Raw genomic sequence first — 15378 nt, forward strand, 5'->3', positions numbered from 1 at the left:
TTAACATTTTTAGATTTCGGATTATATGCTGTTATCTTTTGCAAATTCTATAGAGAGCATTGATAATTGTGAAAATATTATAATATTTTCAACTAATTAATGTTAATTAATTAAAAACATTATAATTTGTTCAGTGTCCTTAAATAATTTTAAAATTAGTTAGATAAAGATGAGATAAAAATATGTAAATTTATCTTGGATAAGATAAAGATGATTTTGTTTTAATATTTTTTAGATTTAAAAGATAAAATTATATGGCAATTTATCTAGATAACTTCCAGATAATATTATTTTTAATAGCGCTTATGTAAATACAGTTATAAAAAAAATGTTAATTATAAAAGGGATATAAAAATATATTCATATTTTATTAAGTCATAAGTTTTTATCGCTTAATACTTAAGTTCTACTACTTAAGTATTTTTATGTAAATACTATAAAATATTAAAATATTAATTTAGTGGAGATAACACTTTTTTTCATCTAAGATGCAGATATGGATAATACATATTTTTTATTATTATTATCTATATAAAGATATGATAACGCCAAAATTTTATTTAGATAATCTACTATCCAGTTTTATTTAGATAACAGAAAACACTGTCTACAATTTATTTTGTAGTAAGTTAAGTTTTGTTTTGCCGGTTTATTTAAAAGAGTTTGCAGTCTTTTGTAAAGTTTAGATTAATATCGGTGACACAAGTTGCCAGAGAGAAGAATATTTTCTTAAATTGAATCAGTAAAAATATTACTGATTAAAATAGGAAGAGCAGCAACAAGATTTAATCAAAGCTCAGTGACTATTTTATGAGTAATTTACTAATTCTTATATAGTAAAAATACAATTTGATCTCCGTTGTACATAATACTGCACTGGATTGTAAACTGCAACACTATATAACCATATACATATACAATATATTGAATCAAATAAACGGTCCACATAAAAACATACGACCATTTGTTATTAACAAATAATATTTTTTTTATGGCAGATTATGGCAGATTTTATTAAAAAATTAGTCACTCGCTAATTAATTCTGCTTAATGATATTTTACTGCGTTTACAGTTCTATATTTGTAAGTAAAAGCATTTTTGTTAATAAGAATACATTCTGAAGAATGATTTCATTTAAGAGTGTACTCGAACGAATTTCCCCAAATTCGGCGAGATGTCACGTGACAGTGCAATGAGAGTAACGGTGATGCCTGATCTGTGTGAGCAGCCTGACGCTTTATTGGAACCACGATCATAAATCACTGCACTCGAGTGCAACGTGACGTAACGCGTAACGATGCATGAAGACGTGCATTCTCCGCAAAAATTCCTATCCATCTCGCGACCAGGTTCTGTCGCAGTCAGAATAAATCGTTTATATATATATATATATATATATATATATATATATATATATATATAAATCAGAAGAAAATCACATATTTTAATTTTTCTAAAACTGTCATCGATTAATTTAAATTGAGAAACGTTTATCAAAATTTTCTCAAAATTTATATCTTTATCATTGTTCAAAAAAATTTTTTTGGGTGACATCTTATGTGTCTTATTTATTAATCAAAATAATTAAAAGAAAATAAGTAAAATAAAAAAAAATAAAATAAATTGAAAACTGTATTAAATAAATGTGTAAAATAAATTGATATATTTATTCTAATTTGTTAATATATGTATATATTAATATATATAAATTTTGAAATATCGAATTATTATACATACCTAATATATTTTATTAATAATTTTATCAATAATCGATTAAATTAAATTGAGAAACGTTTATCCAAATTTTCTCAAAATTTATATCTTTATCATTGTTTAAAAAAAAAATTTTCTGGTGACATCTGACGTGTCTTATTTATTAAGAAAAATGCTTAAAATAAAATAAGTAAAATTTATTAGAAAATTAATAAAAAAAAAAATGAAGTAAATTAAGAAAACTATAAAGAAAATTAAGAAGACTATAAAAAACTGCATTAAACTAAAATAAATCGATATTTATTTAAATTTATTAATATATGTGTATCAATATATATATATATAAATTGGAATTTCGAATTATTATACATATACTATAACATATATATTTTATCAATAATTTTATTATTATAAATAATTTGCTACCAGTTGCATTTAATATGAGAAAAACGATTGTTTATTTATTTGTCGCTGTTGCACTTTGTGAAATGGACGGCAATTTTGTTTTGCAGTCGCGCAATTAATGATACGCGGTTTTTTATTGCCCCCTGATATTCATATCATCGCGACGAAAAAGGGACGCGAATGTCCCGCGGGACATTATGCCGCTCTCGGCGGATCGATGACGCACGTGGCCGATTCTCGTTCCAAGAGATCCAAGAGATGGAACGCGCGGCATCCCGAACGAGGGAAGATCACTGTCCGAACGGTGTTTGTTATGCAGGGACCGGTCCATGTTCTCCCTCGAAGATGCCGCGCGTGCCTGATCCCTCTCTCTCTCTCTCTCTTTCGGGTCGCGCGTCTACCCATAAATTTGTATGCACTACTGCGCTTGGGCGAGCTCCCGAATCCTTTCACGTGTTCGCTTCCCCGTGACATTGTTGCCAGCACGCAGGAATGCACAAAATATGCCGTATTCAAGATAATGGACGAGTTGCCGTAGATTTATGTAAAACAATGCGTGTTTTTATTTTATTAACGCAGAAAAATTAATTACTCTCGATATAAGTATGAATATAAATTTTACGCTAAGAATTATCTTTTTGATAATCAAATTAATCATATAATAAATATAATAATATAATATAATTAATTAATTTTTTCTATTTCTCTCTGTAAATTTTGATAATGCAACTTTTTGTGTTAAACGAATTTTCTCATTTCTTTTGCGAAAATACATGAAAATAATATAATTTTTGAAATGTCATTGTAGTATAATGCTTGGATTCGCACTGGTAAAGTGCTGGCTAATTATTCATTAGTTAAATTTTAAAGTGAGCCCCTTCTAAGCGGGACCAGCACGTCAGATGCCAATTTCCCAGATTATAAAATTCATTTTCCAAACCAGTGGCTACAGCAATGCGTTCGCCTCTTTCTTTCTTTGTAATTTTGTAATTTTTAACTAACTCGACCGTAATGCGATAATTAAGCAACAATGTTAAAGAATTTTAAATATTATTCTATCTACATAGTATCCCATTTTAATTCATATTGCAAAATATTGTTGAAACTATGATTGTGTAACAAGAAAATATTTTAAAAGTTAAAAAGTTTTAAAAGGGGAAAAAATTGATAATCTTGAATTTTTCAAGATTCTTTGAAAGTGAACCTAGTTTTTTTTAAATGGAATTATCTTAATTTTTTTTATAATATAAATTGATTTTTTAATACCTACTATTTTTTAGCAGAAAAAATTATAAGCATAGAATAAGCGAATAATTTGGAAATATTTTGTACTTTAATTATAATATAATTTTACATAAATTATGAATTATATCTCTTAAAAATTAATTTTTTCATGATTTTACCTCAATACTTTTATATACAAAATAATGAAAGAAATTAGTGTAAAAAAACACAATTGTTAAAAAAGTATGTAACTTGCAATGAGCAGCTAGTTTCAACAAAATGTGTTCAACTATATTAATTAATTCAATTATATATTCAATTATTAATTAAAATGGGACATCCTGTTTATTTTAATTCGAATATTATATAAGAGTGATAATAATTTTTTCAATTTTTCTCTGAATTCTCAAAGTTGTGTCGTGTATTAAAATATTCAACGTCGAACGAAATGCAAGAATGACAAGTAACGTCTCGTCGTCGATCATTAACGGGCCGGGGAAAAATCGATTTTAAATACACCGTGGAATCTGCGTGAGAAATTGCGCGTTAGATCCAGGACACTCTCCGTATAACGAGAGCTCGACGCGGAAACGCGGGAGGATCCGCGTAAAATCAACAGAGGCAAGGCTGGCCGGCTGGCGGGTTGTTTTATTTTCCCAGGCTACTTTCCGATCTCGTCGGTGGGAGCACGCCAGTCTGCTCCAAGATGGATGAACGACTCGGGACGAGACGAAACGGCTCGGGAAAAAGCGCTATGATTTTTGCCTCCTCGCAGTATAGTCCAGTAAAATTAAACTTGGACTTCAAAAAAATTATAATCAAGCTGAATTCTTGTGGAGACCTTTATTTCGATGTTCTAATGAAATCCTGAAAAGTACCCTTAATTTCAGCCAGGATGTTTTTTAGGGAGGATAAAAGGGAGTAAATATATTAATTTTTTGCCATTATCTCGAAAACTATCAATTTTTCGAGAAAAATAGTTATTATCAAAATTGTAGCTCATAAAATTCTCTACAAAAAATATTATTATACTTTTTTTCGTGGAATTAATCGTTTCGAAGATATAGAGCGAAGATATAGAGATATTAAATCTGAAAAAAATGTCCACATTTAATATATGTGACTAATTGTGAGAGATGCGGAAAAATTGTTAGAAATATTGCAGTTTTACTGCACGTTTTACTCAATAACGATTAGTTGTACGAAAAAAGTATATTGACCTTTTTTGTAGAGAATTTTATGAGCTATAATTTTGATAATAACTATTTTTCTCGAAAAATTGATAGTTTTCGAGATAATGGCAAAAAATTAATATATTTACTCCCTTTTATCCTCTCTAAAAAAACGTTCTGGCTGAAATTAAAGGTACTTTTCAGGATTTCATTAGAACATTGAAATAAAGGTCTCCACAAAAATTCAGCTTGATTATAATTTTTTTGAAGTTTTTCCGTTTTCAAGTCTAATTTTACTGGACTGTAGAAGATATGTATTATATGAATATATTCGCGAGTGGGATATACAAAATTTTGATAATCATGTGATATTAAAAAGTTCGTGAAATCTATTTTTATTTATCTATTTTTTTAAATACGAAATAATTTAGGCTTTGGTGGAAAAAGAATTGCTCGGGGAAGAACCGATTAAATAACGCTGCATTTTAGAGAATTATACCTCGGAGCTCGGAAACTGTTCGTCTGTAATGTATGTATAATCTCGTCCTTAAAATTATCCCTTGCATGCAATTTCCCTCGCTAAATCCGCGGATGTACGATTTAATCCGGTCTACTTTGGTCATCCATGTACGCATCGGCTGGTTTGAATATCCGGTATCTCTCGTAATTATTAATCTGTGTTAAAAAAAAAAAAAAAAAAAAAATAGAAAAGCAAAGACATGCTACACGTATTTTATATCGGGCGGTAACTTTTATGCGAATTCATGGGGAATTAACGTTGGAAGAAATGCGTTAACGCTTCTTTATGTGTTTTCTACGGATATATACACATCTATGGTGTATTAAAACGGAGAGTATTTGCAAGAGAAATTTTTGGGATTTTTATAATCGCTCGTGTATAAACTGAGGAAAGAGAGACTCATGGAATATTTTTTTGAGATATACAACATAACTGCATATATATATAAATAGATAGATAAATAAAATAGTTTAAAGAAAAATTAAACGAAGATGGTAATAATACAATTCAACAAAAAATTATTTTTTTTTGACACAAGAACAAGATTAATTAATTTTCGTAATTTTTTTATGCTGAAGACGATTCTGGTTCTTAAATTGTTCTCTTAGATCACAGTTTTCGAGGAATTGGCAGTTAAATTTGGAAAAAATTATTTTATCATGTTATAGATATAATATGTGAGAAGTTTTGTTGCAATTGAAATTAAATATATTTAGAAGTATTTTTAGAATTTTTAATTTTTAAAAGAGATTTATTGTGTCGATTGTAATTAATAAGATATTTATGATTAAATATATATGATTTATTGTTGAAAAGTTGGATCATTAAGGATCTATTAAATAGTTTTCAATGTATTTAAATATAAATATAATAAATATAAGAGCTTTTTAGATTGTTAAGTATTAATCTAATGTTAAAATTAACAAATTCAAAATAGGCATATACAAATTTTTGCAATTTATACATATGTAATTTTTTGCTAAAATCCGAACATTCTTAGAGTTTAATATCCACCGCTAAAATTTGTTAATTTTTATATCTAACTTATATTCAACACAACCTAATCTAAGAAATTCTTAAGTTTGCATAAATATAACTAAAAATAATTTTTTGTAAACTTTTATAGAGATTTAATTCGCAACTTGTTAACAATAGATCCTACATTTAATCATAAATATTTAATTACTTATTTAATTAAGTGGCATGGATAAATTTAGGAAAGCTCAAAATTTTAATAACACTTCATTTTGTGATTGCAACAAAACATTTTCAACGTATCACATATACCATAACTATTTAATAAGAACAATACATTAAAATAATTATTTCTTGAATTTTTAACTGCAAATTTCTTAAAATGATGTGTGTGACGTGATTGAACAAAAAAAAGGAAATTATAAATTTTTTTGTTTTTTTTGTTGAACTGTAATAAAAGTAAACAGAAATTAATTTTTTTGCAAAAGTTCTGATTACTTTTTAAAAAGCTTATACAGGGTGTCCCAAAAATATACACTCTGTTAATAGAAAGATTCCCAAGACGATTTGGAGACGATTTTTGCTCAGCAAAAATGTCGAGAGAGGTCATTTTTTGTATGTTCTCAATTTTTGCCATCATGTATCTTTGTAATTAACAATAAGCCTTAAATTAAAATTCTACTAAAGTAACCTCTACCTGAAATTAATTCAAAAATGTGATTTTGTTAATATTTTATTTTTACAAGGCTTAGTTTGCTCTAAAAAACTCTATTTTTACCCGCTTATAACTCAAAAATGATTGGTGCCTCGACATTTTTGCCGAGGAAAAATCGTCTCCAAATAACCTGAGAAATTTCCCTATATTAACAGGGTGTCTAATTTTGGGACACCCTATATACAATTTCGAAGATCGTTCGATAGAGCATCGGAATTGTTGAAACCGAACGATTTCGGCGGTGCAACGCGGGCTCTGACGACGAAGAAGCGAGCTCGTTCTTTTCGGTATCAATCGATACGCACCGCGCTGTGACTTTAATTTCTGCGACACCACGAAATTCAGAGGCTCGAGGGATTAATAGGATCCTTCCGCTCTCGCGCTACAACGTCCGCAGCTGTTGCCCGTCTCGAAGGCGAGCGGAAAACGGAAAGAGTGAAGCTGCGACAGAGAGAGCTCCCGGTGAGATATAACGAATTGCAAATTAATAGCGAGCATTTACATTCTACCGAGAGCCACCGGCGCGATGAAGGCGCTCGTGAGAATCGAAAGTCGCAAGCCGGAGTGCGATGGTTTCCCGAGAGACTCGAGTATCTTCATCCCCCAATCGCGAAATTCTCGGCGTCATCACGCGGACAAAAAATTAACCACCACAGCTGAGTTTTAGCTTCACTATATTACAACTTGAAATTTAGTTATCTCGTCTGAATTTTAGTTATAATTTATAATAATTAATATTTTTTTGCTATAGTTTTAGAATCAGACTCTATAATTTTTTGTTATTTATATCAATTCCTCGTAAATTTAATATTTCCTTGTTGCAGTCATAGTTTTAGCAATATTCGACTATATTAATTAAAATGAGATACCTTGTATATTATCAAGATTTTTATATTATCAGGAAATAAATTTTGAGTCTAACGAAGAATTCTATAGCTAAAATTTAGATATAATTTTTCATGTGTAATATGGGACAGCTAAAATTTAACTATGGTAGCTAATTTCTTTTTCGTGATAATAAGGTCTAGAAAATTTTGTGCAACATTTTTACTTCTTAAAAATGTGATAAGAGACAATTAGGAGTTTAGATCCATGTTACGTGATAAATTATATAGAGTATCCTATTTTAATAAATATAATCGAATATTACAGAAATAACTGTAAATAAGAAAATATTTTGTATAAAAATTAAAAAATTTCGAAAGAAAAAAGAGTTGATAATTTTAATTTACTTATTCAAGGTATTTTTCAAGATTATTTGAAAATTTTCAGAATATTATCTTAATTTCTTTTTATTTACATCGATTTCTCAATAAATATAATATTTTCTTGTTGCAATCATAATTTTAGCAATATTCGACTATATTAATTAAAATGAGATATCCTATATACTATCAAGATTTTCATATTATCAGGAAATAAATTTTTAATCTAATTTTGTTATTAAAATGTCAGTAAGTAATATAAAATATCAAAATTAAAAAATAGATCGGGATGTAGCGAGTCTATACTAATATTGATATGCTGACAGTTTATTGTACTGTTAATGTATTTAAAAATGTATATAAATACATTAATGTATTTAGAAATATATTTAAAAATGTATTTAAAAATGTATTTAAATACATTAATGTATTTAAAAGAGTATTTAAATACATGAATGTATTTAAAAAAGTATTTAAATACATATTAATGTATTTAAAAATTATTTAAATACATTAATGTATTTAAAAATATATTTAAATACATTAATGTATTTAAAAGAGTATTTAAATACATGAATGTATTAAAAAAGTATTTAAATACATATTAATGTATTGAAAAATTATTTAAATACATTAATGTATTTAAAAATGTATTTAAATACATATTAATGTATTTAGAAAGTATTCAAATACATTAATGTATTTAAAAATGTATTTAAATACATTAAATACATTTTAAATACATTTTTAAATACATTAATGTACATTAAATACAATTAATGTATTTAGAAAGTATTCAAATACATTAATGTATTAAAAAATGTATTTAAATACATTGAATACATTTTAAATACATTTTTAAATACATTAATGTACATTAAATACAATTAATGTATTTAGAAAGTATTCAAATACATTAATGTATTAAAAAATGTATTTAAATACATTGAATACATTTTAAATACATTTTTAAATACATTAATGTACATTAAATACAATTAATGTATTTAGAAAGTATTCAAATACATTAATGTATTTAAAAATGTATTTAAATACATTGAATACATTTTAAATACATTTTTAAATACATTAATGTACATTAAATACAGTTAATGTATTTAAAAAAGATTTAACTTATTCTATCCGCGCAAGAGTGTTTTCTCTCTCAAGGCTCTTGCTATCATCGATTTTCGGAAACATTTAGGATCGGCCAAGTGCTGTTCGCGAATATTTTCACACATGTACCTGCTGCGCGCAAGTGATCATCACGTGTATACCTGGGCCCCCGGATCGATGATCGTTAATTGCGAGTCGTGAAAACGAAAGAGCTCGAAAAGAAGGGAATGAGAGATGACGAAGGGAATGAAGCACGAGGGGCGCAGAAGCTGTACGGAAGGTACCGATATTGAATTAGAAGCGATAAATCCCACCCTGCCATGCCGACTTCTGAGTATTGGGGGTAAAAGAGGGCACGACGGAATAAGGGGCTCGCTGGCGACGAGAACTTCGACTAGATGGGCGGGAACGGCAATAAAGAAAGCAGTGAAACGAATATTAAAAGTCGAAACCGATGCGAGCAGCAGAGCCAATCAGCTTCATAATTGAAGAGACCTAAGCATCCTCTATAATGTGTTACAACTTTCCGATAGTCTCATAAATCACGGTTTTAGAAACTGATATATAAAATTATTATATATAATCATAGTGTTGTGCTTAGATGATTTTTAAATTAGCTAGATAAAGATAAGATGAAAATATTTGTAAATTCATTTTAGATAAGATGAAGATGATTTTCTTTTAAATATCTAGATAAAAGATAAAATTATATGGCGATTCATCCAGATAATTTTTAAATAACATTATTTTTAAGATTACTTATATATGTAAACACAACTATAAAAAAATGTTAATTATAAAAGGGATATAAAAATATATTCATATTTTATTAAGTCATAAGTTTTTATCGCTTAATACGTAAGTTCTACTACTTAAGTATTTTTGTGCTACGACTCTAAATAAAATCTGAACATTATTCTAGATAATTATTAATTTTAGTAAAGATAACACTTTTTTTTATCTAAGATGTAGATATAGATAATACATATTTTTATTATCTTTATAAAGATAAAATAACGTCAAAATTCTATCTACATGATTATCTATATAATTTCATTTAGATAACAGCAAACACTGTATATAATGTATAATATAATTTTGTGATATTGTAGTAATTTGTGCAGGATATATTTTTTTTGATGGAAAAATTAATAATGGCATTTTTAATAAAAATTTTATAATTTTATAAAAATTGTATTATCTTTTTAAATAAAATCTTTATGCTATCTGATTTTAAGTAATATCGTCGAATATTATTTAAACTGTGGCTTTAAAATATATATAATATATAGATTATATATAAAATATATAAATAATAGATAATATTTTATACAGAGTTAAAAGATTTTGAAAAGAACGAAAAAATTGATAATCTTTACTAAGAATTTTAACTAAATTAGTCGTTTTTCAAGATTATTTAAAAGTCAATCAATTTTTTAAAATGAAACTGTGCCAAAATATTGCGAAGAATTAATTTATATAAAAAAATTAGAATGTGATTTTATTAAAAAAAACAATTAAGTTGATCTTCAAATGATCTTAAAAAAATAACCTTAATTAAAACTTAAGATTATCATCTTTTTCTCACTTGAAACTTTTTATACGAAATATTTGTTGCAGTCATTGTTTCAGCAATATTTGATTTAACTATATTAATTAAAATGGAAAATTTTATACATGCATATATCAGCTATTACAATCAAATACACCGATCTGTCATCAACTGTAACAATTTGTCATTATTCATCTTTCTCGAAAATTTGATTAAAGCTGTTAGAGGGTTCATAATCGAGTAATTCTAAACAGTTTCTACACGTTCGCATATATTGCAGAATAAATGCGGCAGATTTGTGAGATATGGATGATAGCGAAAGGATTAACAGGATCCTTTTTTTTTTTTTTACGTTCGCAGAGCTGCGTGCAATTCCTCCGATCCAACGAGTCCGCTGTTTTGGAGACTGTGGGGCTGGTCTCGTCCGGCGAGTCCGTCGAGGTGTTCGGCGAGCACGGGGGTGCGAACGGGATCGTCGGCGGTAATAATCAGTGCTCCGCTCATTACGCCATGCGCTCGAGTTCTAATCCCGGCGTCGGTGCCATTCAGCACGCGACGGGCAGCAACGCCGCGGGCGCGTTGCATCATTATTCAGGAGCTCACACGACGAAACGCCGTGCCTCCGACACCCCGTGAGTGTGATAAACTTACGTCATTTTTTATGTATTTCAGTCGGTCCTCAAATGTGAATTGCGAGCGAAGAGTCGAACATATAAATCGATTTAAATTGAAAAAATGAAAAATTTCCCGGGAAAAAAATTTTTATACATATATAATTGTATATAAATAACTGTATAATTATGTAATCGTAAAATTATATTTGTGAAATATGTCCATTTTTATACATAATTATATAAATTGATATATAAATTATAAGGGTTCATATATAATCATGTCAAATTATATATGAAACATATATTTATATATATATGAAGAAATACTTATTTATTATTTATATATAAATGTATATAATTATATATAAAAAGCACTTTTATTTAATTATGTATGGACATATTTTATATATAATTTTGCGATTATATGTATAATTTTATATATTTCTATATATATATAATTTTATATTGTTATATATACAAACTTTTTTCTCGGGTTCTGTCAGATAAATAATTATGTCTGTTTTTTAAGATGAATGCAATTATATATTTCTCACATATTAAATAAAAAAATATATAAAAGGTGTTTCTAGATAAGAGCGAAAAACTTTGGGATATATATATGATTCTTTATCAAAGATTAAGAGAAGGGATTTTCATATAAATATATATATTTCTTCCTGAAGGATTACATTTCAAAGGAGGTAAAAATTAGATTTTTAATTTTTTTTCTTAAATTTTGGACAAGTTGAGAAAATTAAATTTCGTGAATATTTTCCACTAGTACTAGTATAAAAAGGATATTTATTAATATTTCTTTAATCTTCCCATATTATTATAAAGGGATGAAACTAACAACCCCTATTCAATTTTTTATTAGATTTAGAATCGTCTGGAATATAATTAACTAAAAATATGCATTAGAAAGCTTGATTTTTTAAAAAACTTTTGTATTTCTTTTTCGTAAAATCAATAGTTTTAAAAAATTAAATCCTAATTTTCATTTCTCTTTAGTATAATTTCTTAGAGAGGAATATAGGGGTATATGTTTATATGAAAAACCCTCCTTAATTTTCGATAAAGAGAGAGAGAGAGAGAATCATCTTTCTTTTGTACTTATTTAAAAACACCTTCTATATGAAAAATTGGAATATATATAAAATTTTTATTTATCTATTAAAATGTGAAGATTTTATAAATGCTAATTATAGTATCTGCCGACTGAGAGGTTATTAAAAAATATAATAACTCTCTCTTTCTCCCTTTCTCACCGCACTGTGTAAGAGAAATAGATGAGAGCGCGTAAATTAATAATCATATAAATTGAGGCTCGTTCAGTGATCTCGTGGAATCTTCGCGCGATAAATTTACGCGCAAAATCACTACACATCTGCGTGTACACGCGCACGTACTACGTTTGCCAAACCGCAAATATGCTGGTCGTTTCGGAAAAATCTTGGCTACCAGCCTACATTTCTTGCCCGATATTTATCGCGATCAAGCATTCATTAAACATGCAAAATTGCCTCCTGTTCAACATTTCATTCGATATTGATATGTCTCGCGCGAAAATGTTGAAACACGCTAACAAGAAACCGAATTTTCTCTCAAATGAGAGATGATTGAAATAATAATCTTTTTTTTATATACTCTAATTCTCGATTGCTTAAATACAATAATTCGAGAACTCTTAATGACGATCGTCAATGACTATCTGCTAAAGAAATGTGATTCAGAGAATTTTCAAATGCGCGCTTAAATATTTTGCTATAATAAAACGGAATATAACAGGTAATATAACGTGTACGTTACATGTAACATCCATGTTAATTGTAATTTCCCACTCATAGATGTAACATTTTAATATAACATATATTACATTGTAGTTATATTGTAATTATATACCAAATAGCACATTGATGTATTGATAAGTCAGTGCTATCTTGGGATATAATGACAATATAACTACAATGTAATATATGTAATATTAAAAATGTTACATCTATGAGTGGGAAATTACAACTAACATATACGTTACATGTAACATGCTTGAGTATATAACATTTATATATTGTGTTTGCTGGGATGAGAGTCATTAAGAGTCCTCGAATTATTTAAGCAGTCGAGAATTAGGGTATATAAAAAAAGGGATTATTATTTCGATTATCTTAATGTACAAATTCCACGTGTCATCTTCAACCGCGCAGCACCGAGCGAGGTGTTGATGAAATCAGCAGCACCGGACGGATTTCCGCTTAGGATGATATGCACGTAGATACGGGATGAGAGAGAGGGAGACACCATGAAGCGAATACGAAGGCGACAAAACGCGGTGTGCGCCCTGGCAATGCCACCCTGGCCTTCTCTCGATATGTCTGCCGGTGACGTTTCCATATATCATCGGAGCACCACCTTTCCCGAACACCACCCCATCGCGCTCTTCCCCTTCTCCCTCTTTTCCGCAGCCTGTTACCCCTTCGTCCACGAGTACCAGCGAACTTGCCTCGAGTGCCTATCGGCATCCTGCTAATACACATCGCGTCGGTAAACGTGGGTGTAAACGCATACACACATGGACAGTCATCTTTGATTCGCAGGCGGTCTCCACGCGATACTGAATGCCCAAACAACTCGCCGTGTAAGAGTAGAGAGGTGCTCTATGACGAATAATACAGGATTTGGGCGAGCTGTAGAATATATATTAAGGAATGCGCATAAAGTGTCTTGATACGACATAATAATTGGATTAATAATGTCACCTAAAACTCAAAAAATAGTTTCACTAACAATATCCATTCTTCCCAGACTGCACCATGTCCAAAATTGGTGTATAACATATGTTCAAGATGTTTTTGGGATATCATATTTTATAAGATTTCTTAAAAATTTTTTAAAGATTTTTTAATGCTGTATCTTATGCACCAATTTTGGACATGGTGCTATTTGGGTTGCTTCTTTTCCCTCGTTAATATTAGCGAATTTCAACAGATACTACGAGAACGGCGTCCTGTTGGATGACATGCCGGTGTACGGCAAGAGGTCCACTAATCCTTGGAGCCATCATCACCAACAGCAACAGCAGCAACAGCAGCAGCAGCAGCAATCAACGGATCCGTCCTATTGCTGGTACCATCCGCTGCACTCCACGAGCGGGTCAATTCAAGGTCACGCGCACGGCCATGGTCCTAGCCCGGTGCCGCCTAGTCTGGTGCAGATCAACCAAATAAACGCGTTTTCCGCGCCGCATCATCTAACCCAACAGTCGCAACAGCCGATGAGCCACAGTCTGCAAACGCAGAACGGGGGTAGTCTGGATGACGAGTGGAAGAACATCCACGTGATGCTCAACTGCATCCTTGGGATGGTCGAGAAAACGAAGAGGGCACTGGCGATCCTTCAGCGACGAGGGTGTTCCAGTCCGGCAGCCGCGGCACCACCCGCAGGTGTGGTGCCGGCGGCACAAAATGGCACCAGTAACAACGGCAACAGCAACAACCCCTCGTCCACAAACGGTGTACAGATTGAATCATCCACCGGCGATCGGGATGGCAGCCTGAAGCGATTGTCCGGCGAAATCGTCGCGCAGACGATTAGGGCGACCGAGGACAGGGTGGCCGAGGTCAAACGGAGAGCCGGTATTTTTGTAAAAAGTTTTATAAATCTATCTCTTGTATGATACAAACTTTTCGAGTTTTTACTGAACTTCTAGATGATAGAATCAACTTCTAGAAATCCCTAATAGTATACCATATCTGAAGGACATTCAGAGGATATCCAGAGGACATTCGAACATCCTCAAGATGTTCTTTGAACATCTTCGGGATGTGTGCTGTTAAGGACGTGTATTTGACTAGATCTGACTATAAAGTTCAAGAATTCATTATTGCTGATTATCATTGTGGTCTTCTTTAAAGTAGTCTTATTAGGCAGCAGTCTGAAATTGTGAAATAGTCTTCAAATAGTCTTAGATTTATTCTTAATATCATTAATGCGATTAAAGAGCGTTCGTTAATGTTTCCTTTATCTTTGGAAATAAAAGAAAGTTTACTGATGAATTGGGATGAATAGAGAGGGTTTCCAACACTGTTATATTTGCTTTGGAGCTAAAAATTATCTGATTCGTACGTGAGTAATATAACTGCGGCTATGAAAACCATTTTATATATACA

General features: G+C 30.0%; 1 protein-coding gene across 1 annotated transcript in view; it reads left to right on the forward strand.

Moving 5' to 3' along the window:
- nvy (CBFA2/RUNX1 partner transcriptional co-repressor nervy) overlaps positions 1–15378 on the forward strand; it is a 64557-nt gene that overhangs the window by 45184 nt on the left and 3995 nt on the right. The window contains exons 5-6 of the mRNA XM_085486082.1: positions 10959–11230; positions 14198–14844. Coding sequence (XP_085342208.1) covers positions 10959–11230; positions 14198–14844 — 919 coding nt within the window. The remainder of the gene's footprint in view (positions 1–10958; positions 11231–14197; positions 14845–15378) is intronic.

This window comes from Nylanderia fulva, unplaced genomic scaffold (genome assembly GCF_048542155.1).
Source record: "Nylanderia fulva isolate GAGA-0341 unplaced genomic scaffold, ASM4854215v1 Scaffold4, whole genome shotgun sequence".
Taxonomy (NCBI): Eukaryota; Metazoa; Arthropoda; class Insecta; order Hymenoptera; family Formicidae; genus Nylanderia; species Nylanderia fulva.